The 23,948-nt window shown below is 40.4% G+C and overlaps 1 protein-coding gene across 2 annotated transcripts; it reads right to left on the reverse strand.

Moving 5' to 3' along the window:
- Positions 1-1,456: 1,456 nt before the first annotated feature.
- Positions 1,457-22,395, reverse strand: PTER (phosphotriesterase related). 2 transcript variants are annotated; one of them, XM_088161155.1, is made up of 6 exons: positions 22,303-22,395; positions 11,084-11,554; positions 9,118-9,383; positions 6,028-6,063; positions 5,593-5,733; positions 1,457-2,297 (listed from the first exon to the last, which is right to left on the reverse strand). In XM_088161155.1, exons 2-6 carry the CDS (start codon positions 11,513-11,515, stop codon positions 2,087-2,089), a joined length of 1,086 nt encoding a protein of 361 aa, XP_088017281.1. In that variant the 5' UTR covers positions 11,516-11,554; positions 22,303-22,395; the 3' UTR covers positions 1,457-2,086. The 2 variants fall into 2 exon arrangements, with proteins under 2 accessions (XP_088017281.1, XP_014731164.1); XM_014875678.2 differs by lacking the exon at positions 6,028-6,063.
- Between the last annotated feature and the right edge of the window lie 1,553 nt (positions 22,396-23,948).

Raw genomic sequence — 23,948 nt, forward strand, 5'->3', positions numbered from 1 at the left:
AAATGATAATACATATGCAAAGAAAGAAGCAGATATTTACATGCAAAAAAAAGTGTGCATTAAAACCTATTTTTCTCATTCATATAGATAGAGATATAGATATATAAAGTCTCAAAGAAGCCTAATCCATATAGAGGATTAATGGCTTGGAGAATTAAACTAAAAACAGATAAATAGTTATAAAAATGCTTTAAAGTCAGTCATAGCAGTAATATCCACAGAATTTTTTAATTCAGAAAATTTATTATTATTTATTTTGGTTTTGGGAAGCTATTTCTCTCAGACTAAAACTTGCAGATTTCATTCTAAACCTAAATTTCAGCAAGATTATGAAATTTCTTTAGCACAGTTTGTTATTTATTTTTAACCTTTCGGCAAAATCAAGGTAACATTTTGATAAATCATTAAAGAGTAACAGAGGCTACCCCTAACATTGCTATTTCATATACTCTGTCACAAGCAACTTTGTCTAATGTAGTGAGGGTACAAACTTAGATTTGTCTGCACTAAAATTTCCAAAGTGTCTGCCACTCTGACAAAAAAGCTCTCCCGTGCTGGCTACTCAGCAAAAGTCTGATAGAGATTTTTCACAGCTCTCTAAAAATCTCGTTTGAATGAATGAACCTTTTCTTAAACAGAATGTGTTACTCCTTCTGTTTGGAGTCGTCCAATTCAAAACAAATGCCGAGTGAGCCCAGGCTGACTGAGAGGATCACCAGGCAAACTCATCCAGGGTTTACAAGGGGACATTGTGCTGCCAGCTGCTTGTGTATTATCTCACCAGACGGTTCATGCTTTTACCTTATGACAAAGTGCCAGCCTCTATCTGTACATTGCAGTGATTACTCCTGTTTAATTTCTACGAGGCAATTATTTTAATAACAGATGTGTACCTGACTTGTCTGTCTGCTCCACTGTTGCTGTTGCTGGCCAGTGCACTCCCAGGCAGTGTAGCTAGAGATTCCCTACGTAGTGTCCTACAGTCCTGCACCTAGAGCTAGAGATCATCCACAACCAGCAGTGTGCATTTACTACGGTGTTTATTGGTAAAGCTCAATACTACAAGACATATATGGCCAAATTTTGAAGAAGCTTCTGAAATCAGGCCACCACTGCTATTGGACAAGATCATTTTTGGATAAATCACCTGCCCCGGTTAAAGTTAGACAAGAGCAAAGAACACACTTTATGTGAAAACCACATATAAGGTAAAAATTTCTTCCTTTTTCATCATATCTTGATATACTGATTTGTAAAGACTTATATCACAACCTTTGTTATAACTATTACAACTCATTAAAACTGTATTATGTAATATATATTGAGTGCTGGTGTTGCATCCTTACAAAAAGAAGCTGGTATGTGTCAAATTTTACATGATTGCTGTGAGACTTCAAGCTCATGATAGAAAACTAATACAATTAGAAAAAGACATCTGTAGTAATACTGCACATAGTTTAAGAAGTGATCAAAATGCTTTATTCAAAAATATATTTTTCCATGTATTTTTTACATTTTCAGTTACAATTAAGTAAATTGTTAAACTAGAAAGAAACACTATCTTTTTAGATTTATTTGAGATTCCTCTTGCCTTCTCTCATCTATGGAAGCTAATTAAAACTTCCAGGCCTTTTATCAAGTATTACTTAAAGAATATGAGGATAATGAGAAGATTGACAGTATTACAAGGATTAAAATCAGACGCTGGAGACAGGAAATTTAACTGACAACCATAATTTCCTTCCAAGTCCAGGTGATGCATCTTCAAAAGTAGTTTGGAGGTAGCATTCAGTAACAGTATTAGATTATGGTTTTGAAACAATTATTTTAAAATTTCAGTTGAAAAGATTCTGCAGGTAGGCTCATATTCAGCAAATCATTCATTAGCAAACTTTCAGAAGGGAGAAAATGTAGAGACAATACACAATTTTGATGTTGTAATTAAAAAGAAAAGTTATAATCAGTTTATTTGCATCTACTTAATCATTTTTTATTAAGTATTTTGCCATTTTTTTTAAGACCTGCTGTACTGAAATCTGAATTCTATCAAGCTTCCTTACAAATCATGTATATTTATTCATTATTCCTACTTAAAAGTCAACCACCGCTTTGGATTTGCTAGGAGTATTTTATCAATTTTATCTTGGGATATGCCTCTAATTAGCATTTTAGGAACTATATTTTTAAAGATATGTGAATATCCATGACCTCCATATTTCATCAACCTGTTCTTGGTGTGCACATCATGAGCCATCAGAATTCTGTCTTCATAGCCTTCATCAATCAGCATACGAATCCTGAAAAAGTTAGAAGCATCCCTGTCAGTGGAAGTTCTCACTGCACAGAATCCACCAGGATTTACATTTCTTACATTATTGTACTGCTGGACTGCATTATAACAGAAAATACTTTGGTGCTCAGAGGATATACTCCTTACATTTACCTGAAAATAAAATGCATTTTTTATTGCATGAAAAATACCCCACCTCTGAAAACACCATGCACATCAAAATGGAGAAGTAAAACTCTTTCCTTTTGTCACATCTCTTTGCATTTCCAAACCCATCAAGTCCACAGAGGAATTCAAGAACTTCATCATCACCATGCACAGGACACAGGTTTTAAATAAATTAGTAAATAATAATTTCCTACATAAATTCCTTCTCAGCAGGTTACTTCTTTCTGCTGTCACAAAGCTGGTCCCATCACATTTGCTAATGACCAGGCTCTGTGTTTGACAGGTCTTTAAAGGAGCCTGGCTCAATTACATAAATACTTTCATATCTTCAGTTGAATCCCATTTACCAAAGCAGGTTAATAAAAACTTGAAGTTGCCAGTATCATACTCCATATAGACAATCATCATCAAAACACATTTCAAAGATGTTCATTAAAGAATACAAGTAAGACTGGCATGGCACAGCACTAGCACATGCCAGGAAATATGAGGCATTAATTAGTATGGCAGTGCAGCTAAACAACCTTGGCAAAATTACAATTTCAGACTGGAAAAAGAAGTAATCCTTCTAGTCACACTCTTGTAGCAGACTGCTACAACTCCTTCTGTTTCATGTTTCATTGAGGTAGCCTTACTCCCTTGATCAGCTCATTTTTTAGCATTTCTATTATGTGGACATCTACACTCCTGTATTGCATGACTGTTAAGTTTCTCAGTAAGCTTCCATTTAGTTTGGCAGAGGATTGCAGCATCGAAGTGGCAGAGACTGACAGACCAGCCCTGGAAAGTGCTCATTCCTCATGAAGGCCTTCAATTCCAACACTTGCCAGCACTGTAAAATTCAAATTCTTACCTTCCCGATAATGCTTTGATCAGCAAAAAACAAAAACTAGCCTTACAAGTACCCACACTGTATCTGAAAGACCTTAGTGATAGTTTTTATTACAAGGATATACATGTAGCAGGACCTAAGTAGCATGGGCAGCAGAAAGAAGGCAAAGAGAATAGCATTTGGTAAAATGTTACTGCTTTTCAAAAACCCACCATACATCGTGCCATACAGTGCATAACACTACATAAACCATAGTCTCATGACACCACATGAATCTCCTCCAGCCTGAAATACAGACAGACCACAAACCAACCAGAAAGTAAGAGTAATGGCACGGGGGGACTAAGTTTTTGCTGACCAAACATATTATTAGAATCACCTCCTTTAATATTGGACGAATTTTATGGGTTGGGGAAGCATGTGATCCTTTCCATTCTGTAACCTTTGCTCTTCTTTGCTCATTCTTCCATATTTAGTTAGTACCTGCTTCTGACTCCAAACTGCCCCAGAACAAAAGTCAGCGTTTTGCTTGCACTGGCAGTAGACTGCAGTCAAACTGCTGAAGTACACAGACAGCTAAACTGTGTCAAGTAGGTACATTATGACTACAGAAGTTTTGTTTTGAACAGAAAAGATGTGAACAAGTATTTTCCATTCAGTATTTTCATTTAGAGGTCCATTTGATTTCTACCTCTGTGGTGCTGTTTGATGAAACAAAACCCTAAGGAGATTGCCCCAGCCATCCTTGCCGCAGCTATCCTTATTCCACGGTGGGTACATCGATATAACTCAAATACACATACTCACACTGTGCAATGAGAAGACAAACCTTTCATCTTTTCTTCCTATGAACAGCCTGCTGCAAGAAATACTCAGACACTAGAGAGTTTTAGAAGAGACAACGGTGGCTGAGCAAGTATCATGGATGGAATGAAAACTCTGCCACGGTTGAACATGCACTTGGTTAACCAAGGCCTGGTCCAACCTCTCTGTATATTCCCCAGTGCTTCTGTAGATGCTGACTTTCCATGGCCCAGGAGAGGGCAGGAGGCACAGCAGAGAAAGCAACTTTACTCATTCTAAATGCGAAAACTGTGGATTCCTTGCAACAGTTTAAAATACTGAGTGCAAGACTGAGAGCACTGTTAAGAGAGAAACAATTTCTAGTGTGAAAAGCAGCAGCAAATGCTGGGGAGGGTGGAAGAATAACGACAGCACCTTCTTAGGAGAGAACAGTTTGAAAATAGATTAGTTTCAAGATTAATCTGACAATGAGGGGGAGGGAAGCTATGTCTGAGATGTAAGGGAAAACTAGAAGTTACTTTATTAGTGATCAGCAATCATAAAATCTTTGTCATCAAGGAGAGTGAAAGACATCTGTGACTCTGGAAGGTAAAAAGACATAGGCAGGATGACAACCCACCCCTCAGACACCTGCCACTTCACCGCTCACAAACACTGTGGACAAACAGCATGGCAGCATCACACCTCCATATGGAGTGGAAGAGTGAGGTGTCCATTCCCAGCTGATCCTACCTTCTCTCAGACAGTTTCTGTACAGAATGTATCTCCTTGGCAAAACTTTGTGTTAGCACAGCACAACAGATTTGCTGTGCAGCTGAGCTGAGACTGCAGGTGCTGATGAGAAGCAGAGAAGAGGTATCCTGCCAGTGGGGCCAATATTTTCACATTGTGAGTTAGTGTTAGGAAAATGGGAGTTCTGAGGAGACAGGAATCACATTCTTCAAAACAGAGAAAGGGCAAAAGGACAAGGGGAGGAAAGGTGATAAAGTGCTTGGAAGAAAAAAGGCAGTTTTTCAGGATGGAAGCACAAATCCATCCGAAACAACCAATAAGTTTTGCTGGGTTAGCAAACCAGTGAGGACATATAACAGGCTCAGATGACGTTTAGTAGCAACACTAAGATCCCAATACTATGTTTCAAACAGAAGTAAGTAATCCTAACATAAATGCAGCATTTCCAGCCTTTTCCTTTTTACAGGCTATATAAATTCGACCAGATCAGCATGGAAATAGGACAGAGAATGAAATTAAAAAAGCTCTTGATCTTCTTCTCAAATAACTTCCTACACTAATTCTGCATCCTCCTCTCAGACAGAAGAAATGATACATGGTGCTCTAATGGCATGACAGCAGCAGGGAAAAATGGCATTATTTCAGTATGATAGAAGACAATTTTGAACAACAAGCAGAATCACTCTGTGATGGTCTTAAAACAAGTACCAATAATATTTTTTAATCAATGGCCATGCTATAGCTAAAACTTCATGGGAGCAGATACCTTGCAATTCTTTCGTTGTCGTTCGGCATGTCAATATCTGGATGGAACTGGTAATGAAGGAATTCTGTGCCAAACAGGTCATACTCTAAGTAACATCCAAGTTTAGCAAATTCGAGAAGTTTGTTTTTATCAAATATGGTCCTGCAGAACATATATAACACAGTCAGCACTGTAACAGGAATAAAACATCTTATGAAGACAGGTATTTTGTGACCTCCTACTTGCAAGGAAATAAACGAATAATCTAAGATTTAATTCACCCATCTGAAAAACAGGACTCCCGTTTGACACATGCAACTTAAGATGATACACAGCATTGTCCTTCTTATATTCATTTGGGATTTCATGCATTGAAAACCAAAACAAAACCAACTCTTTCCCCATTAAATAATGAAAAACTCTACAATAATCTTTGAACAGAAACAGGAAAGTTACTTACTTTTGACATCATTAACCCTCTCAACTGACAACCTAACAAGGAAGGACATTTAAGGAGGAGGTTAATTCATAGTGATACTAAAAAACACCAAAAAAGACAATGGATTACTTACACAAGACAGATTTACTTTCCCAAAAGAGTTACAGGAGACAGCTTCATCCAGGGCTTGTTTCATCCATCACACACCAGTAATATCCAACTTTGTCTTTAGTTTCTATTCTGTACAGTGATATTTCTAGATTGCCATTAGAACACCAATATATCACTGTTTGCACTGGGATCTGGCCAGAACACCTTAAGGAAACACTCTCATGAAAATACATAATGGCACTGTGGGTATCTGGGACATGGGCTTTGCAGCAGATTTGAAAAGTGAAGGAACAAAGCTTCTAACACCTCTCACTCAATTGGAAAAGAACAGCAACAGAAATAAGAGCTCTCTGGAATATTTTGGGTTTTCTTTGAACCATTTTTACCAAGTGTATAAGCTATCCAAATAAAAACAAAACCACTCAAATTATACAATTTTATCTTTATAGCTGCCACGCTTTTTTTTTTTTTTTTTTAAGAAGAAACCAAATTTCCACAAGACATTTAACCAAAAGGGCAGTAGTTTGTTGGGGGATTTTCTATTATTGCAGATATTGATGTCACAAAGCAGTTTTACCTTATACAATTACATCACAGTCTGTTGCTATGGAAATGACTGATGTCACAATTTCAATATTATGACTTAACAATAGATCAAGTAGGAGGAACAGATGGGTTGAGAGAGAGAAAATCCATGTTCAAACAAGCCTGCCATCAGCAGGAGTGTAAGACTTGCCAACTGTAATTAATAAAAAATGTTATTTTAAAATAAATGTTACAGTTTCCAGAGACTGAACATTTATCACCAAATGAGTTTTGAAAGTGCAGAGCAAAAGAACAGATTATTTTAGATCCAGCCCTGCTTGGTTCACAGTGAGACAATCACCAAGAGTGTCCAATCCTGTGCAGGTGGCAAAAACACCCAACAGTCTATTTCCAAATCACAGCCTGAAGAGTTTCTTTTGAAAACTATTGTTAGTGTCATGCTTTGGGGTGCTCTATCCCAACAAAGAGCCAGAGAACTGAGTTTCCTTAGCCACTGGATCCCACTGTGAGCCACAAGGATGTAATAACATCAGCAGTTCCCAGTTCAAATTGCTGATATCTGAGGTGGAATTGGGTGTTTGGGCAACACTGTCCCAGAACAGCCCTCATGGAGCTCATGGAAAAGGAGGTGGGACATGGTGAAGCACCCTGTAATTTGGACCTCAGCCATAAGTACCACGGGGACAGATACCAAACCATTATGATGGCCCAAATTCGTAACAGTTGCTGTGTGTCTTCTAACAAAAGCTACTCAAGTGAGTTGAGTCAAGATGTTATCTCCTTTATAACCTTAACCTCTAACAAATGGCTAAAGCCAAAGCTCAATAGCTTTTGCTTCCAGCCTTTTAGTACACCATAGTTCCACTATGGATAGCTGCTGCCTTTTCTTCTAAGGTGCTAAATTGCAAGACATGCTAGCCAGCATTTAAATTTTATCATTTAATTGTAAATCCACAAGAAAACTACCATTCTGTCTATATGAAATGCAGACGTGAAATATGGAGCTATGTACAAATTTATCTCACATTTAAGGGACTGGGATGCTCCCACATGGATTTTTCTTACTGGAGGAGACTTAAAATGTTAAAAGCACATTGCAAAGCCAAACTTCACAGTAGTTTATGTTATAGCAAGTGCCAACCTGAATGTGTGAAAGTAATGATAGAAAGAGATAAAAGGAAATGTCATATTGTGCATCAGTGGCTGTTACTGAAACTGCACCTCTGTTTTCCTACTAACATTGCTTAATTTCTATCAGTTAATTACTTAATTCAACAATTTACAACAGTGTATAAGAGACAAAAAGCCATAATTGTATGTATATGTTGTATCAAAATGGCTATGTAAGTACTGATACCTGCAGCTTGCTCAGTCCTCTTTCATAAAAAGATTTAAGCAATCAGTTTTTCCTCCAAAAGGGGTGGAAAATACAGCTATAGATACAGTGGAAAGCAGGTAACTACAAAAAGGAAGTAATTTATAAATATTAAAATATTAACTCACGGCATGAATTTTATGCTTCTAAAATCCTCAAGGAGCTCTGTGTGAATAACAAACACCTGTAGCCTGATTTGCAAGCTCTTAGGGCCTGTAACCATGAGAAATTTGGAGCACAGTGCTGTTGCCTGTATTACATTCACACTGAGGGCAAACAATCCAATTGCTGAGAATCATATGACCACAAATAGTCTCCATTATTCAGCAACTGGCCAAACTAATCAATGCTTGGACATACTCCAGCTCACCATGAGCAACACAAGGTCGTACAATACTGATTTGGTAATAGAGGCTGTATTTCTAAGCTGGAGACAGAAAAGCATCCCAATTTCTCTCTGTGCCTCATGTGGAGCTCCTGGTTTTTTTTCTCAAGGAAACAAAACGTTAACTATCTGGTTTATGCTATGAACTATCCAAAACCCAACTATTTTTTTAAAGCAGTATTTCCTCTGTCTGGTAGTAGAATATTAAAAATCTGGCTTTTGCTTTGATCCAGACTCCAGCCAAATCAAGGAAATCTCCGTTAGCTTCTGTGAAATTTTGGCAAGGCCATTAAGAGCGACCCAGTTTTCATAAAAACTGGAAGCCCAGCAACTTCCAACCGGATTTAGTGAGAACTGCTCAGTGTCCAACGCTTTGTAATTACAGAGATTTGTGCAGGGATACAAATTAATGGAATTCCCATTTTTTTTAAATGTGGCTACGGTTATTCCTAATCCCTCTGTCAGGCTTTCAAAAACAGCATTTAAAACACCAAAATCTCTTATCGATGTGAATCTAAAAGCTGATCCTGACTGAAGTGCTGGAGGCAGATCAAGCTCTATATAAGCACTTATTTTTAAGTCAGTAAACTTGAGGATAACACTCTATGTAAACTTTTCTCAGTGTAGTTCTGCAAAATCCCAGTGAGTTGTGGCAACTCTGCAGGAAGCTGAGCAGAATGGTCTCCTTACCTGTCGAGGTGAGACATGACTGTCTTTGAAGCATCAGCCCCAGCTTCCTGCAGAATGCGCAGAGTCTGGAAAGGGGAGTCGCTGTTCCTGCCGGGATGGATGATAACAGGGCACCCAAGCTGTGCCTGAGCCTGTGCTGTTGCCTGAAGCACTCTGTGCTCACTCGGAGTCAAAGGCCAGGAGCAACCTATTTCTCCCACCACACCACACTTGATATTAGTCCCATCTGCTCCTTTGAGTATCTCACCAACAATAATCTCTGTCAGCTAGAGAAGAGGAAAATGAGATTTTTGGTTATTATTACTATTTGTGTTAAGTAGTATCAAATTTGGCCTATGGACGCTGGGCTACTTATACTCCCAAGTTCTTTCTGAACTTATTTAACAGCTGGGTTTTTGAAAACACTGTAGTTAAAATCTTGTTTCTGTCAACTAATGTTATGCTAGCCATTCAGTAGGACCAAAATAAACACAGAAGCAAATCAATTTAACAGTATCCTGTCACATATTTGCCCAGGTTTGCCAAGAAAGCTGGTCTACATGTAATTTGAACTCTGATTTAGGCAGACATTAAATTTTCTTAAAAAAAAAAATTAAAAATGCTAGTTTATTCCAAAACCTTTGCTTTGCACTCCTGATTTGGCTCCAGACACAATTCAATGTAATTTTTTCAAAACAAGAGATCAGAGAATAAGGAAACCTCGTCATTCAGAAGGGAAGGGAGAAACTCTGGCAAGCATCCTGAAGAGACAAGTTTAAGGCAAAGCTTGCTTATGGGAATGCCAATGTAAAACAAGTGAAGCTCTGCTGACTTCAGAACTACAAAAACAAAGCTCATTTGACAAATTTACAGGATCAAAATTAGTCTGCTTTAGAGAATGCATAGGCAAAACCCATCAGAATCTCTTAATAAAACTAGTTTGTTATAAAAGCTTTAGTTCTTTCCCAGAATAGGCCATGTATCTTATGCATACATTCCAAATTGAGAGCACAAAATGGCACTGATGATGGCCGACCTTCTAAGTGCTGAGTACAGGAAATCTGTGTGTCTCCATCAGTCCACCAAACAAAGGAAATCTGTGCCTTGAGAAATCTACTTTTGCCTATGCTATTCGTATCTATTTGTATTTCAAGCAATGGAAGAATATTTAGGAAAAGCAGAACTCCTGTGTACAATTTGGGCCAGCTTGGGTCCGGTCTTGTTGGCAGCACTGCTCAAGTTTTGACCATTGATTTTTAAAATTGACTCATTTGTAAAATGTGACAGATTTAGAAAAAAAAAATTATCAGCTCTATACATACACATTCACATCCTCCTACCTTGGAGAGCTCCATTCCCTCTTTTCCTCATCACCACATTTTCTTAATAAAAGATGAATATTTATTATTGCAGGAATATCTGGGGACCTCAGTTATTATTAACACATTGTCTTAGTCACTGTACAAACAGGCTGATGTAGACTATGCCCTGAAAGGCCTGGACAAATGATAGAGAAGAGAGCTATAACACACAGCCTGAGCAGAGCAGTGATTTACAGTTGTCCTATAAATATTGCAATTATTTATGCTTTTCACAAGAATGCTGGGTAAACTCATTGGGAAGCAATTAGACAGAAAAAGTGATAAAAAAGGTAGCAAGGATAAACTCCTTCCTTAAAAAACAGTAAAAAACTCAAGATAGTTGGTGGTGCACCAAACGTCCACACATGAAATATTTTCCTTTTACTGTTGCATTATAACAAATCCCTCAGAGAAAATGGAGCTTAAGAACTGGAAATTCTGACAGATAACCCATGCACATGAAAGTAGTGCTGCTCCAGCTATTATACACAAGCAGTAATGCTGTTCCCATTTTCTAGGCTGAGCATCTCTGTATTTCATCTATTTCACTGGAGCTTCTCTTCAACTTTAGCTTACCCAGGGATAATTCACAGGACAGAGGCACTGAAGCAATGGTTAAGACTTACCTGCTCCACTGTCATGGCCTGTGTTTGAGAAGAATGAGTGGAATCCACATAAAACCCAGCACCAGCAATAATATGAACTCCAGTTTCTTCAGCTAGTTTCTTCAAAGTATTCATATCCCGGCCAATTCCTGTAGTTGTGTTTTCCACAATCGTCCCACCACCTGCTGCTTTAAAATGCAGCAGCTCCTCCCTCACAGCATCTGTTTCCTGATACAAAAGAAGGTTTTCTTTATGGCTGTAGGGATTTTGCTTAATCCAAAACAAGTTCTTCATCTCAATGGGCCCATTAGACAAAGGCTCTTGGCCTGGAGAAGGTGGACAAAAGCAGCTGCTGTAGTTCATAGTCAAGTGTTCATGAGTCAAAGTGTAGCCAAGACAGTCTGGCTCCACGAGGCCCAAGACAGTCTGCACTTTTCCGCTCAAGGAAGGCATTTTTCTTTAACAAAGTGAAAAAAAAACAACTAATGGAGTCTGGGAAGGAAAAAGAAAGGAAACAAAACATTTCAGAAAGAGCAGCGTTTTGTCAGGCAATTTCTGAAATCCCTCCTCCCTCATGCACTTGTACCTACAGTCTGTGTGTGTGCACTGGGATGTTTCCAAAAGCTGCTTGCAGCAGGGTGGTCAATATGAAAAGCAATGCATTTATTTTACTCAACTGTGCTCGTATCAGTACTCCAGCAACATAAACACATCACATTCCAGTACATGGAAATTGTCATCATTTATTGTGCTGCAGTCAGTATCACATTAAGATAAATGTTTCCTATTTAATAAAACCACTGTATGTTCATTTAGGATTCTTTGCTCTTCAGCAGCTGTCAAATTTTGTCAGCTTCAGCCACCAGATGAACATACTTGGCACCAAGGCTGACTATTCCTTACTGGTATGTTCAGTATATCTGTCTCTGGCCTCCAAGACTCAGTGTCCCTGTCACATGCTGAGGAAGTTGTCTGTGTTTGGGCACCTTGTCTGCCCCCTCTATGTGGAATGCAGGGGTGGGGGTGATAATCTGCACCTCTGGCTTCATCAAGGCTCAGATTCTCCTACCAGTTGTGATCTGGAGATCTGGAACAGCCCAGGACCACTCCTCTAAGGCTGACAACAGCCGCCAAAGATATAGCACGTCCCACAAACAGTGATGGAGAAGCCAAGGTGCTTCAGTGGGAAAATATTTAAGAACAGTAGCACAGACCTTAACCTAACAATTTATACGTGGCTCAGCATCTCAGACACTTTTAAGTTAATCTTTAACATCAATGAAACAATGTTACTTCTCAAAACTTCAAACAAGCAGTGACAAAGACAAACACTGAGGCTACAGTCTGCAGTTGGTTCATGTTAAAGGCCCTGTGCCAGTTTGGCCTAATTCACTGCAGGTCAGAATTAATTGCAGCTCTCCCCATTTGGGATTTTGGTTTTTTTTCCTTTTGGGAGTGGGGGTAGTCCTGACTAACCAGTTCATGTTAGATCTTCCAGATGCTAGTCACAAAGGCTTGAGGATATATAGTTAAAATCCCTAGTCAACCAAAATCATCAGTTATGAAACAAAATACATGTTTAATCATGTCCAGAGGAAAGGACTAACTAGAGCATGCATTATTGATTAAAGAGAGAGGTCTTTCCCATTTCTGCATCCCTTTTAGTGAATAATGTCATAAACATGGGTTTGTTACTGGTAAAGCCCTCAGAGGACATTTTCCTTTTAACTGCTAAAGTTAATCTACCAGGATGACAGAAAAACTGAAATCTGAAGGGCACTGAACTCTACATATCAAAGGGCACAGGAACATCAAGATCTCTTTGGGGATACTTTGATCTCATGAGAAGCAGTCACTGTCAGAGCACCAATGCACAAAAGTGACTCAGCCCCCAGAAACCAGCTATTGCCTGCCCAGTGAAGTCTATCGTGCTGGTGCTCATTGTAATATGAAGAGTTGGCCATCCATAAAAAAAAAAAAAGAAATTACTGACTTACTATGTTTATTTGTCTTTATTTGTCTGTGTAAAAACAGACCTAGTAAGAACTGTTCTTTTAGGAATTTTGTTCTTGAACTAGCATGTTAACTTGTTTGAGAAGGTAGAAGAATAATTACTCTCATAGAACAGACTGCTGGCTGATTAATAGGATGATTTATTTTTTTTTCCAAACAAATTAACAAGTGCATGATTTCAGAAAATATTATTCTTGAGCAAATAATTAAAAGCAAAATACCTGTCTTAGTCAGAAACTGCTCCTAGCTGCAATTCAATTAAGCAGTCATTAATTCCATCCTTGAAGAAGGCTGGTGCTCTATGTAGAGCAACCCACTATTTTGCAGAAAGTTCAATGATCTGAGTCATTGTAATATGAACAGCAAAGCAACTGACATAATTCTAAGCATTACCTTTGCGGTATTTTTTTGCTCCCCCCGCTTTTTTTTGATCTTAAATATCTACACTCTGGCATTCAGTAAAACCCTGACAGCACAGAGTGATAACTGCATTGGATTCACACTTCTCTTTCCCCATGTTCACTGACAATTTCCCAATCCATTCAAGTTAGCAAACCGAACCTATATACAATTAAATATACAAGTATTTAATTTCTTTTGATAAAGCTTGACACAAATCAATTACCAGTTCCCGTGCCAGGTTTCTCTTGTAGTAGACATTAACCTGTTGATTTTTAAACTCTAGATTTCAGATTACAGCTCATATACAGAATTTACAGGACCTTTTGACTGAGGCCAAGGATTTTTATAAATATAAGAAGCACCACAAAAAATCAAAACCTACACAAACAGCATTTAAAGTAAGCCTAATTTTATCTTAAGGAAAAATACATTAATGCCTGCTCTTGCTTACTAACACAGTTTTATAAACCCACCACTCTTAATAAAAGAACTATAAAAAATAAAGACAGTCAACAACACGTGTCTGGAATTATTTTTGAAACCACTGTCCTGATATCTTTCCTACTGTCATTCACATAAAGAGCCTGCCCTGATTATGCTATGATACATTATTCCTAATAAAACTCACTTGATAGAATCAGAATTATGCGTTTTTTAAACAGATTTTAGGTGCAAATAGTTTTCAAATGGAATAAGGACTCCTACTTAATTTAAGCATGTATATGTTACTACAGGAATCACTGTTTGTGTAGTTCACCTATGATTTGCATGCCATGTTTTATAGAGAACTTTCTTTTGAAAAAATTTCTTCTTTCATACACCAAGGACTGCATTCATATCACCTCATTTAGCAATTTAAATGATGTATGTCTACTACAGAACAGTCATCTAGACCAAGTTCATACTGGAGACAGAAGGACATATCTATGGGCAATTCATCCAGCTTATTCTGAATGCCTGTAATAGGTCAAGAAAAGTCACTTTCTGTAATATTATCTTCCTTCCATGGACTAAGGAGCGAGCCAAGAAATAATCCAGGACAAGACAAATATATTTCAGATGGCTCTGTATAGGCCATGTGAATTATATTTCCTTAATCTTAACCCAGTCTGAGGGAATGGGAAAATGTGCTGATTCCTGTAACAGAAGATAAATAGGTAGGTTCCTATCTGGAAATAACAGCTACTTCGGTTTTGAAAATTGCTAATTTATGTGGTGGTATTGCCAAGGAGCTTCTGCACAGACCAAGACTTCTCAGCTCTAGGTGCTGTATAAAGACAGAAAAAAATGGTATTTATTTCTGAAAATTACAAATTCAGAGTAAAAATTAAGAAAATTGTTTTAAGATATAACCAAAATTCACATTATTTCACAAAAGCCGTGAAACACTACCTTATCATTTTCGTAATAAACTCTGGACAAATCTTTATAACCACCAACTGTATGGTGCATAAAATACAACTCTCACCATCAGCCAACTATCAAATCCTGGTGAAGTAAATATTCTTCCTAGAGGTATTGTTAAGAGAAAAGAGACTTGCTACTAAGAAGGTCATGGTGCTGCATTTGTGGCTCTGGTGAAAACTCCACTGAGTTCAATAGATGTTTTGTCTGAATACTGATGACAAGATTTATGTTTCCACTTTTCCCATCTGAAACGTGCGCTTCAGTCATCGCGTCATTTTAATGGCCTTGGAACGGGAAGTCCCCCTGGGTTTGGATTAGTTGCTTCCTACAGTAATCTCATATTGCTGAAACATTATAATCACATAAACACAGTTTCCATATGCTAATTCTGCATTTGTTTTGATTCGGTAAGCACATTTTAATGGCATTAGCACGGATTCTCTGTAGCCCGGTGTGAGAATCACTTCATTGTGGTTACATTACAATGTGAGATTAGAGCAGCATTAAATCCAGATTGCTGTGACATAAAATTTACAAAAAAAAGGCAAAATGAATGGCTCAATGGGTATTAACTGTATCCAGAAAAAGTTAAACACAGCTGCTATTTAGAAACAAGGGCTGCCCTGGCTGCATCAAGAGCATTTTAAGTGGGTCTTTCCTTTATAACCACACAGCCCTGGAAAATGTGATAGAGCACAGGCTCACTATATATTAATAGATGGAGGAAATGTTTTGAGTATTCAATTCTAGTTTGAGCAATCCCTACAGACCATGGAAAAGCTATTAATTAGAAATATGTGACATCTGTGGGAGATTACTATTAGTTAGTCTCTGCTGTGTTATCTCACCGTTCCCCACATGTAAACATTTTTTGACAAGGGAAAAAGTTAGCAAGACAAAGGAAGAAGAGAACATACGTAGACTATGTCAGGAAGAATTACAAAAATCAACTTATTTTCCTCTTCCCTCATGTTTCTGCCAACCCTGTAGAGGTTTATAGAAAGGAAGGAATTCAGTTTTTCCTGTTCCCCACCAGACAAGCAAGCTTTCTAACCTTTCCAGTGGATGCATGCCAGATCTGCTTTATCTTCTTCAAAAATATATTCAGGAGTGCTAATTACAGTGCAAACATGCCTGAAATCCAGCACTCTCTTGGACATGGATTTCAGTAAGCATGGCTGTTTTTGCTCATGCATGTTGTCAGGGAAGCACAGCTGCAGGGGCTGTGGAGCTGAGCTTGCCACAGCTGGGTGGCTGAGTGCAGCAGGAGGACAGAACTTACATTTGCTCCAGGACAGATGCAGACTCACCCGACGTTTAGTCCAGCAATTCCCTGTGCACCAGTCACTGCAAAGGTGTCCAAGACCCATGGCACTGTACTCCTACACAAGCACTCTCACACCATCACTAGTTTGTGTTACATGAGATTAACAACACATCTTATATTGCTTTTGGGTTATTCTCCCAAGAAACAGAATTTGAAAAAGAGTGGAAGCACTGCAAAAATTGAGGTTTCTGGGCAAACTCCTGTCTCTTCTGTAGAAATTGCAGGTATGCTGCTCTGAAGGTGACAGATTATTTTCATTTAAAGTCATAAATGTTCTTCCCTGTCTTCAGAACTGACATTGGTCAGAAGTGGTATTGGTCCTTTTCCTCTCCCAAAATGGAGCTATGAGAATACCATGATTTGCTGAACTTCAAGCTAACTCAAGGCTTTGTGTCCTGAGAAATGATGTCACACAGGAGATTTTTCATGCCTTGAATAAAGCTCTTATGAGAGGAAGGGAACACTTATGGTGCCTCTCTCCCACACAAAATCTTGCCTAACCCCACCAGAGCATATGCTGCAGCTTTTCCTTTCGTGGGGCACATGCACTTTCCTACCTTTGGGTGGCTCTATCTTCATGCAGCATGCATACAAACCTCACCATTTCGGATGTATAAGCTCTTGACTGAGTAGAAATTGGCCAACAGAGTCAAAGCCTAGAGAACTCTTGAGGGGATTATTTAAAAAGCATCATCTACTCTACTCTGCCACATTTTTTCATGAAACATGCTATTCTGGAAATACTGAGAAGAGTGGGTTAATGTTGTGGCCTTCAGTAACCTACCACTGGTCCCCAAACCATTAAAAAACATACTTCCTTGAAGTATGCTTCAAGAAAATGCTAAATATTGCTTTTCACTAAATTTTCTAGAAATGGTTTTACACTACAAAAAACCTTTACACTACAGAAGTGAGAAGGAATACTAAAAGTAAGACTTTATATAAGGTTACAGTATGTGCTATGAAAAAGAATTTGGAGAACTTTAGCCAAGCCTTATATAATCCAACTATAATAAACAGAAGTCCCACCAAAATATGCAGGTACACACACTCCATAGCAGCTACATTGCTTGAGTGGCACTACAATCTAAAAGCAAAGTCACTTAAATTTTAAGAGAAATGTAAACACCAGTAGACATGTAGGAAAGGCCAATACGTTGACCCCTTGCCCTCAGAACCTCTGGAAAGCACGCTCAGATAAGGAGCTGGGTAAGCAAGAAGCAAAGCTTTTAAACGTTCACCTGAAAGGAAAGAGAAAATTCTTACAGCATCTTCCCTCTGCGGCTCAGCTCGTGGCAGACAGACCTTCCAGCTTTGCGTGGTTTGAGGGTCACGTTCTGGCTCTAGCCAGGCTTTAAGCCTGGCATAGCTAAATCAGATTGCTTCCTTACAGTTGAACTGCCACACCAGGACAAGCACAGTGTCTTGCACCAGTCTCACAGGATGGACAAACCTCGGGGTCAAAGCAAGCACGTGTGATTTGCCCCAAGAAGCAGAGTCCAAGTCACTTTGTATATAGAACTTTGCACAATCTTTTTCCAATTTGGTTAAAGTTTAGCTGTTCTGACCAGAATAGTCAGACTTCTATTTTACCTTATTTTTGTGCAGATAACAGTCTCAACATCTAGGCTTCTCTGAGCAAAGTCACATTGAAGTTTCTCTTCCTCAGAGAGATCTGAGACCAGCATACCCCTAAGTGTTTTTTCATTAACATCTCTTTAGAAGAACTTCAGGGGATTTTACATTTTGGGCAGCTTCCAAAATTACTCCTGATAAAAGGTCAGATAAAAATTCTCCTCCAGGGTCAAACATTACATTAATTATATTTTACATGCACACACAGTGTTTTTAGGCCAAAAATCAGAACTGAAGTCACATTATGCTATATGCAAATACGGGCTAAGTCCTGCATGTTGATACATACATTCACATTCTTAAGACTTAATGGACTCACATTTGCTTCTCGAAGGTTCTGGGGCACAAGCACATATTCTCTTTCTTGCTAGGACGACAAGATGTACGAAAAAGAGTTTCCTTTTCAGGAATGCATATCCAGCTTTCATTCCCTCTAAATTTCAAATTTGAAACAAGCATACATCTAACTCCACTCTTTGCTGTTATTCTCATTGACTTTCATTGATATTCTCTCTACTTAAGGTCACATACAGCTATTTTCACATGAGCTTAAAGCTTTTAGTAAGCATGCTGGGTGGAGCATTATCACTTACTTGTACAGTCCTACAGAACCATATCAAATCACTTTATGACCTTTACATGCAGAAATGCACCACACAAATCTAAACAATGGATGAGCGAAATGCATTATCTAGAAAAATTCAGATGAATGATCCCCACCATCAACTTTTACCTCAGACCACACCAGTCACTGATCCACTGAGAACTATAAAGCCATGCATGGTGGAAAAGAGCATGGGGATTTGGTTTAGTGTCTCATTCAATATCACAGGCTGCAGCAACTGAAGTAAGCAGAGGCTTCCAGAAAACCACCTTCTTTACTAGAGTGATGAGCTTAGATGCACAGAACTAAATTTAATGTCCCACTACTGCAAACAACCGTATCACAAAATTTGCAACCCATCTGAAGACCTAATGGGAAAAAATACCAAGAAAAGCCTTCGGACTGCGACTGTTCTCCATGACTATGTCAGGAAATGGAAGCTGTATGTCCTTCTCAAGGTCCACTTCTGCTCTAGAAAAATTAATAGGAGTCAAGGGAAAGCTCAAAACTGATGGGTGTGGCTCAAGGAGTATCTTTTACCTCAGAGACTGCCTTTACAGTCTGCATGCTTTGTCAGTGGTCGGTCAATGACCTCTTGCTTATACAACTCCTATTGTTTCTAAGCTCTTACCCCCATCTGGATACAACAATGGAATGCTAGGAATAACCAACACATATGAGCTGACAAAATTTTCAGGTCTCCCACATATCCTTCTATTTCTTTTCCAGGTGTTGCAGAATCTTCAGTCTTAACCAGAACAGGACACAGAACCCTGCCACTGTTTTGCCTTCTTGTATCACAGAATTTCTGAAAGAAAATACAAACTCAGTATTTTTGTCGTGGAAATTATTATCCATTTTTCAAAAAATCCTGGCTACCCAGTCTAAAGTGAATAGCAAAGAACAAAGTCCTGCAATAAAGCTTACAGAACACCAGAGTTCAAGCATTAAAATCAGTTGAAGATTTCCAGACCCCTCTGAAAACTACCCATCTGCCAAATGGTACACAAATCACAGCAAAAAGAGAAGTACATTCCGTTCATTTGATCACTAATTCTCACTGTAATGACTCTGGACAGGGCAAAGGCAACTGTGGGATAAAACAATTCTCCTTTTACATTTTGAGGAAAGAGGTGAGATCCCAAAAGAGCACGAAAAGGGAGTAGTTCAGCAGGTAACATACCATTCTTTGATCCAACCTCCTCCCCAGAAGTTACTTCAAGAAAAACCCTGTGGCTTTGGCTACACAAAAGTAGGGTTTCAGAATGTCTTTGAGAAAAGTGATTCTACACTTCTGAGATACAAGTAAAAAACTGTGATTTACTTAAAGCTGTCATCTAAGAGGTGATGGTGGTGGTCCTTCTTCTTACTTCCTTTTTATTTGAGTAGTAAGTACTTGTGAAACATATCCCAGCTGTTGTTAGGATAAAATGCTTTTCTTGGATTATTACCAACATACATATTACTATCAGACCAAAGACATGGCCACTGTTTTGAAAATTCTGAGGAACCTTTTTCATTTGTGACCAGAAAAATGACATTGAAGCAGAAAACCTACTCTACCAGTTTTGAGATATAATTTCTTGTTAGAGCTAGAGGGATGAGATACTCCCCTTCCCTTCCAATACAGCTGGCAATCCAATTTTCCCAAAATGTAGAAAATGTAAAAGAATTCAAAACTGTTCTGAATCAAACCAGAGATCTGAACCTTAGGTTTCCACAGTGTAGATGGATCTCTAATTCCCTCATACCAGACAGGTGGCCAGTCTGATGCAAGCAGAAGCCTCACTGTTTTCATGAACCTTAAGAAGTCTTGGTATCATCTGACTAAAAAAAAAGCATTTATTCAGTATTTCAAGTCCTAAAAGATGGGAAAAACATTTTAGGTCTACATCAAGTGAAATAAGGAAAAAAATTCACAGAATGTTCAGAGGCATAGTCCTTTAATAAACACAGAACTCACTGGTGCCATATGCTTCACTATATACTGATTTTTATGTGTGAGAAGCAAGCTGATGGCTCCTTAACCACAGAGGGAAGATGTGACACTTGTTCCTGCTGCACCATGCACTAATTTAATAAGTTAGCACTGGTCACCTACATGAAATACAATTAAGCATCTGAATGCCATTGTTGCCACCTTTGATTATAACTATGAAAATGAATGTGATGATGGTGACAGGATGGCAAATATTACGTCTGCTAACTTCCAAAACATGAGAGGCATTCATAATAATAAATGACACTTATGTAGTCTTTCATAAAACAATCCCAAAGTACCTGACAAAATGATACAAAACTACTTATTAGAAGCATTGCTTCACCCATCACTGAAACACAGCCCCCAGCAGAAAGAAGGCAACAACCTTTAAACACTACAAAACATATTATGACAGACGATGTTGAATAATGTATACAGTGTACAGCAGGAGGGAATTCCAGACAAGTAGAACAAAATTTTCCAAAAGTAAGTGACCTCCAGCTAAAAATTTGTTTCATTCAAGAACTGTCACAAGTCTCTGGTGTACAGAAGATACCACCCTTGACACCTGAAAAAAAGAATTAAGTTTATAGGTATCTTAGAGATCAAATATACACTCAAGTACTTGCTAGGCTCCTCAGAATTCCTCACCATACAGGCACCAGGACCTGTATGCTTCAACTTATGACCAAACCAACCACAACACGAGACCTACTGCAGGGGCGTTGCCAAAACACAAGGCCACTGCCCAGCAGTGGTTTTTCCAGCACGCTGAAGCACACTTGGCAGGGGGGGCTAAAGCTCCCTGGCTCAGATTCTGCCTCCCTTCCGCAGCTCCCTGAGCCGGTGCCAGGGGAGCAGGGAACCTGCCCCAACAGTGTCCTGGAACAGGCAGAAAGCCCCAGGCCACCGAGAACACGCACGGTGCAGGAATCCCAACAGGGCACACAGGCAAGTCTGGAGCTCTGCTGCTGAGTCTTGACAAGCTTAAGCAACTCTGGAAGCATCTTGCAGAGGGCTGCTGGTGCTTCCAGATGGAGAGGCAGCTGAAGGCAAGCTCTGAAGGTCCCAGTTTTGGATTGAGGCATTTGTTCCTTCACAGAGACACCCTCGGGAACTGTCGGGAGAGGAGTACTAGAGAGGACGTAGTTCCAATATTTAACTTATTACGGCTGTACAAATATTAAATACCAGCACTAATAATAGCAGCGTAGCCTCACTCACAAAGCGAAGCCGCCTGAGCTCGGGGCTTACTCTGTTGCTAACTATCATCTGGTGCTGTAGAACGCTTTTGCAGAGAGGAGCTGCTCGTCCCCTCACACTCTAGACGTGCAAAGGAGCTCCCCGCAGGAGCGCTGCCCGACCCAGAGCCCCGTCCCGGCCACCTCTGCCCCTGGCCCAGCAGCCGGGGCTGCACGGGCTGCGCCGGGCCCAGCACAGCCCTGATCCACGGCCCGAGCCGGCACAGCTCTGACCCCTCGGCCCGAGCCCAGCACAGTCCTGACCCGTGGCCCGAGCCCAGCACAGCCCTGACCCACGGCCCGAGCCCAGCGCATCCCTGTCAGGCGGCCCGAGGGCGCACAGCCCTGACCCGCGGCCCGAGAGCGCATAGCCCTGACCCGCGGCCCGAGCCCAGCACAGCCCTGCGCTCCCCGCCCGTCCCAACGCCAAGCACCGCCAGCCGCCTCCCGCTCTCCCGCCTCGGGCCTTCTCAGCAGCGGAGCGAGCGAAAGCCGCTCTCGCCCCACAACTCGGGCGAAGTTTCGCGGCCCGGGAGCCCTGTGGGGCCGAGGGCACCAGGGGCGCGCCCGGCACGGCCGCGGGAGGTGGCGGAGCGGCTCCGCAGGCGCTCCCAGACCCCGCTCGCTCACCGCGCGGGCCGGACCCTCCGCCGGCAGCACCGCACCCCGCAGGGCCCCGGCTGGCACAGAGCCGCGACCGCCCCGAGCGGGGCGGGACTTCCCGGGGACGGGAGCGAGTGGGGGAGCAGGCTGGGGGCGGCGGGGCCTGGGCAGCGCGGGGTGCCGGACGGGAAAGCGGGAGAGCGGCCGGGGAGCGGAGGGCTGCCGCTCTGCCTCCCTGCGGGGGCCCGCCCCGCTCGCTGCCCGCTCCCCGGCCCCAGGAGTCCCCTGTGGAGTGAGGGGCAGCTGTGCTTTGTGTCATCCTTGGCTCCTAGTACGAATGAGAGTCGGTGGCTGTAAGCATCCTGCCTGTCCTTGTGCGTACCCCCCGTTTACACAGGGAGGAGGCTGGAATCCACTGAGTCATTTTGGGGGGGGCGCGGGTGGGAGTTCGCGCTGAGTGCTTGGGCTTGCAAGAGACAATGTTTTCTAATCTGCTCTTCAATACAAATAGGAAGGTTGAAGAGACACTTCCAAGTATCTACACACAGGATGGCAATAACTGGTTCTGGAAGAAAGTGCAGGTCCGAGTATGAAATGAAAACACAACTAACACCAAGTTAGAATCATAGAATCATTAAGGTTGCAAAAGAATACCAAGATCATCGAGTCCAACCTTTGACTGAACACCACCGTGTCAAACAAATCTTGGCACTAAGTGCTATGCCACATTCCTGGGCAGTTCATTCCAGTGATTTTTAACCCTTTCAGTAAAGAATTTTTTCTGATGAAGAATTGACCTTCAGAATCCTTCACCGAAGATCTAAAAAGTGTCTTATACCTAAGACTCACAGCATCCAGTGTGGTACTATTCCATTTTATAGAAGTGTAAACATGCTCGCAACATGACTAGCAGAGGCACAGGGGACAGAACTCGTCTAGCCCTCACACATATAACCTGAAGTCAGGAAGAGGACCTCAAGCTTTTCTGGGAGAAGTACTTACTGTTTTCATTGCTATCTGTTCTACTTTGACTCTTCCTTGTTCCCATTTGTAACACGCTGGGGCCAGCACTGCAACACAATGCCTACAAATGGATTCTTGTGTGCCTGCCTTTAATATGGCCTGGGGGAGGTGGATCCTAGCTTTTATTCAGATCTCAGATATTCCTGTGATGCAGAAAGTGAGTGGGCAAGACTGGGAATGAAAGCCAATGCATGCTGATGCATGGGCCGTTTATCATCTATCTTACAGTGAAGGACAAAAGTGGAGGTAGTGGATGAAAAATGAGAAGGGTGCCAAAGTAAATAACTTTAGAGAGGTAGGAGGTAAAAGAAAGTGATGGAGAAATGAAGTTTTGGCAGAAAAGAAGAAAAGAAAAAAGAAAAAAGAAAAGAAAAGAAAAAAGAAAAGAAAAGAAAAGAAAAGAAAAGAAAAGAAAAGAAAAGAAAAGAAAAGAAAAGAAAAGAGAGAAAAGAGAAAGAGAAAAGCATTTCGAGAATACTAGACTTGCGGATTAGAGTTCACAATGACTGCTGGTATTGGTGTGGGGAGGACACAACCTTTAGGATCTCAGCTAAAGAGAAATTACTGCCCAATAAGGGCACCACCAGGAATATGCAGTAGTGATTAATACAAATAGATGGCTGGTGCTAGGCTGCTGGGATAGTTCCAGT

The sequence above is a fragment of the Sturnus vulgaris genome, chromosome 1, assembly GCF_052056855.1.
Source record: "Sturnus vulgaris isolate bStuVul1 chromosome 1, bStuVul1.hap1, whole genome shotgun sequence".
Classification (NCBI taxonomy): Eukaryota; Metazoa; Chordata; class Aves; order Passeriformes; family Sturnidae; genus Sturnus; species Sturnus vulgaris.